A 4,818-nucleotide genomic window follows, 5' to 3' on the forward strand; every position below is an offset into this window, starting at 1 on the left:
TCTTGGAAGGGAAACATATTCTTTTTATATGATTAAAAACTGACCATACCATAAACGGATTAGTTTAATATATATTTGCAGGGAAAAGGTAAATCAGTAAAAAAAATAATAATAAATAAAAATTAAACTCATTTCTTATAGCGTTGGCATTTCATCGAACATATGGTCTCCCCCAGTTCCCCGTCACATTGGATTCAACCTTGATATTCAACTAAATACTTATAAATCCTTTTATCCCTCTTTACGTTTTCGTAGAACAAGATGCAGGGCTTTGCAAAATATAGACTTGTACATATAGCTCGAGCTTCAATACTCACATCGATTGTAGAGAGTTCAGTGCTCAGTGCTTTCAGAGGTAGCTTCTCTGGTTCCGATTTTAAGTTTGAATCACCTTTTACTATTGGATCATTCCTTTTAAAATTAACAGTATGTAACGATTACTTATTTTATGAAGTTTAATTTGATTGAAGTGATTCCTTGTGTTTATAATGTTTTCTACAGAACAAAGATGACCATTTCACCATTACACAGGTATGTATATTGACGTCTTTGGCTGTATATATATCTGATTCTTTAAAACACTTGTTTTTTTTTTTTTTTTTTTTTTTTTTTTTTTTTTTTTTTTTTAAACTTTAATCTTCAAAACTTACACTTCTGATTTCTAGTGATGAATTTAATCAACCGAATTACCAGTGATGAAGTATATGTAAACCTCATTCTGCAGCAACCCATGAAGAAAATACAAGATTAATATCGATTTAATTAACAAACATATTGCAGAGTAGATTCCTCTCCCACTAGACAGAAGTTTAGAAGTGTTGATTATTTTAGCAGATAAAGCCAGAGTATGTGAGTCAGTGAGTGGTTTGGCTTGCTCGTGACAATGCTATTTTTGTTTATGTTTAATAAAGGTACAGAAAAATCTAACCATCTAATCACGGTTACATATGGTTACCTTTTTTTTTTCTTCCTGAAATAATGACTTGCACTATGTAATCATGCTATATATGTTTGCATGTTATACAATTAATCAAAACAAAATTATCACTAATCCATCATTAAATTGACAATAATCAGTAATAAGTCACGACTAATATTAGTGTACTTAAAAAAAATCCAAGCCCCTAAACGAAACGACACCTATCGACGCACACCCCGTACATGCCGAAGGACGGCCTTGTTTATGTACACCCTTGAATGATTTAAACTGACAAAATCTGCTTCACACGGTGCTCTCCATTTAACCTTTTCTTTATTTAACCCTTTGCAAACAGTGAAACACATTTCTCGAATAGATGACATTTTGGTTAACCATATAGGCAGTTCTTTTATTCCAAAGCTATCTACGCATAACCGTGTCAGTGACGTGAGGTGTTGTATTTCTTCTGGCATCAACTCCCAGTGATCACAACCCCACAATTCCAATGAGTGAAGGTGGTTACTTAACTTCTCGATGCCTTGGAGACTTGGGAAAGAATGGAGCTCCTTCGAGAATGGATCAAGTATCAACTCATTTAAGAGGGCAAAACAGTCAAACATTTCGCAAGGCAAGGACCGCAGTCCGTAGCAATACTTAATTTGCAAAGTCTTCAAAGAATGACACTGGTTGGGGAAATTGGTTATTTCTGAAAGACTTTCGCAATAGGAAATTTCTAAAGATACGAGAGATGTGAGGCCTTGTATGCTCTTAATGTACTCTAGACCTGTGCAGTCACATATCCTTAAGGATACAAGAGGATGGGGATGGCATTCATCTAACTGAATAATCCTTGGACAACTCTCAATTTCCAAACTCTCGAGGATAGGCGATATCATTTTTGAGCTGTTGGTTTCTCCGTCTATCCACTTTTCCAGTTTTTCCATACGTATTAGTCTGAGCGATCTCAACCTTGGAGACAAAGGCTTCATTGATCCAGTAACATCGGAACTCCTTAAACATGTCAAGTTGTCCATTTCCATTAATACCAGCTCCCGAAGATATGGTAGGTGCTCAAGTGTCGGAAGAGAGAGGCAGCTGCTACATCCATATAATGTGATTGACACGAGCTTGTCAAGGGGAGTCCATTTCCCGTCAATATTGATTGCCATCTTTGTTACCCAATTTGGAAAATGATAACTAGAAAATTTGTTAATTCTCAACATTTTCACATTTCTAGGGGGTTGCAAGCCTTCCAATACTTCCTTGTCGTTTCTGTTGGCACCTCCATTGCCACTCCAACTGAATTCAATATCGTATAATTTTCTTTTTCCGGATAATTCAGCCTTAACAGAATCCTCTTTGCTTCCCACATTTTCTAGATCGAAAATACGAAGCTTTCCGCTAAGATTATTCAAATAGCGTAGTGCTTCAATACCGTGTCCCTTGCTTTTAAGCACTGTGAAGGTTGGCAATTTTCGAAGAGAAATCAATTGTCCCAAAATATTGGTGGGAATGTCTACGTCACACACGAAATATCTCAGGCTTATCAAATTTCTCATGGCTTCTGGAAACTGCTTAAAGACAAAAGAGCGCAACCTCAGAGTTTGCAAGTGGTATAATTTACCAATAGATTCAGGAAGAACATGGATCATTGTCTTTGACAAATCAAGATACCTAAGATGCACCAACCCTCCGACTGAATCGTCTAACTCCCATATAGTATTCCCTTGGAGTTTTAGGATTCGAATGCACTTGAGTCGTTGAAATGAAAATTCCATCATATTTAATTCTTTGACAAACAATGTATGCAAAGTTCTACCCACCATATCCCATTCAATGAACATAGAAACCTTGGCTTCAAATTCAATGACCTCGTTGTGTTTGTTGTAAACAGCGAGATGCTTGAGCTGCTTAACCTTATCGACACGAGAAATATCATCATTCACTGCACACCCGACACATAAGCCTTCTTGTTTGGAAAAAAGAGATAATGAAAGATCATGTAACAGACCATGCATGCTACAATGAGTGATGTGACCATACTCATCCCTTATAACATCTTGGAACAATGAATTGCTGACCAGAATTTGAAAAATATCATTTCCAACGTCCTCCATCTCATTGCTTCCTGTATCATCTGCTTCAACCAACCCTAAAGCCATCCAAAGTTGGATCAGTTCTTCCCTTTCCATGAGTGTATCTTTCTCAAAGATGGAACAGTATGCAAAACATTGCTTGGAGATAGATAGTCTAGGCAGATTATCTATGCTCAGTTCCAAACTCTTTTGAACTCTCTCCCTTTCATCTTCTAGATCCCAAATGTCACTATTTTTGATGGCCAACCACTTCTCTGGGTCACTGTAATTCTGCAATACACCTCCTATTACCTTTACTAGCAAAGGCAAACCACGGCATTTTTTCACAATATCACGTCCTATCTCCTCCAATTTGGGTTGCCATGATTGTCCCACTAGAAACGCCCTCTCTTTAAAGATGTACCAACAATGATCATCAGAAAGACTTTTCAAAAGACATGAATCGATTTTCATAGCCTTAGTTCCAAGGTCAAGTTTTCGGGTCGTCACAAGAACGCCACTTCCAGTTTCTGACTTTATCATCATCATATGACTCTTAAATTCTTCCCAATGTGATCTCTCTTCGTCCCAAACGTCATCCAGAACTAGGAAATATCTTTTTGATCCCAACTTCTCTTCAAGAGCACTAATTAAATTGCCCATTTCAACCGACTTAGGTGCCTGTCCTGCAAGAATTTCATAGATCTTTGCTAGAAGTGTCTTGATATCAACCTTAACCGATACACATACCCACGCTTCAACATCAAAGTGTTGCTGGATTTTTGGATTATTGTAGACAGACTTAGCCAGAGTGGTCTTCCCCATCCCGCCCATTCCCACAATAGGAACAATCGTAAGCATTTCTTCTTTTCTGGATTCGGTTAAAAGGTGTATGATGTGCTCTTCATCCTCCTCCCTCCCAACAATTTTGAATTTCTCTAAATTTGGGACAGTCTGGGGGTATGGACGATCTGGAACAACAGGACCAGGTTGTTCATCTTTTAGTGTTAACTCATTGGCGAGCTTATTAATTTGAGACAACTTTTCATTAATATTTTTTATTTTTTGACCAATTTCTCTACGAAATGAAAGCTTTTTCATGCTTGGGAGAGAGGGTACCTTTCTATGCACCCGGTCTCGATTCTTTACCTCACGCCTCAGCATATCGTAGTCAACCTCATCTAACACGTCATCAGCTTCATCAACCACATCTTTTAGCTGTTTCAGCCACTCCATCACACCATGTTTTTGAGCTTTCTCATTCTCGGCATCCTGTAACTTGGCACGAATCATTTTCAAGGACTGTTCAAGTGTGTGCAACTTCGCTTTGTAACCCAAAACAAGGGCGATTTCGTTGGCAGCTAACGATGCCACTTTTTTTAGGATTGCGTCGGCAGCAACAGAGACTAAAGCGTCAGCCATTTTCAAGATCGAGGGAATGTGTGTGTGAAATGAATAGACGAGCTTATCTATTTAACAAGAATAAGAATAAAATATTATATAATTATATGTATTGGATATAGGTGGGTGAGAATATAATTAGCCATTTACAAATGTAATGAATGAAGGTTGCAAACTGCCCCCATGAGCTCAACAAACGATATTGCCTGTATTAAACATGCGTAGCTACCACTGATCCACCTATTAACTTTCTTTGTCGTTATTGAAAACTCATATAAATTGGTTTCTGTTAAAAATAATATATCATTTTTTAGTATTTAAAATTAGTGTACATGCACTGTTTTATTATTTAAAATCACGCAAACAAAGTTAATTAAAGTCAAAAACAGCATACTTGTAAATGGTGTCCTAATAAAACCTCTG

General features: G+C 37.2%; 1 protein-coding gene across 2 annotated transcripts; it reads right to left on the reverse strand.

Annotated features, from left to right (window-relative positions):
* Positions 1-1,026: 1,026 nt before the first annotated feature.
* Positions 1,027-4,442, reverse strand: LOC145086355 (putative disease resistance protein RGA3). 2 transcript variants are annotated; one of them, XM_079024105.1, is made up of 2 exons: positions 4,114-4,238; positions 1,027-3,965 (listed from the first exon to the last, which is right to left on the reverse strand). In XM_079024105.1, the coding sequence occupies exon 2, from the start codon at positions 3,853-3,855 to the stop codon at positions 1,141-1,143; it is 2,715 nt and encodes a 904-aa protein (XP_078880231.1). In that variant the 5' UTR covers positions 3,856-3,965; positions 4,114-4,238; the 3' UTR covers positions 1,027-1,140. The 2 variants fall into 2 exon arrangements, with proteins under 2 accessions (XP_078880231.1, XP_078880230.1); XM_079024104.1 differs by having other exon boundaries at positions 1,027-4,442.
* Positions 4,443-4,818: the final 376 nt, after the last annotated feature.

This window comes from Lactuca serriola, chromosome 2 (assembly GCF_051521515.1).
Source record: "Lactuca serriola cultivar US96UC23 chromosome 2, Lser_US96UC23_V15, whole genome shotgun sequence".
NCBI lineage: Eukaryota > Viridiplantae > Streptophyta > Magnoliopsida > Asterales > Asteraceae > Lactuca > Lactuca serriola.

Excerpts from the sequence above, each read along its gene's own strand:
- LOC145086355 (XM_079024104.1), bottom strand. The coding sequence starts at position 4,416 with ATGGCTGACGCTTTAGTCTCTGTTGCTGCCGACGCAATCCTAAAAAAA.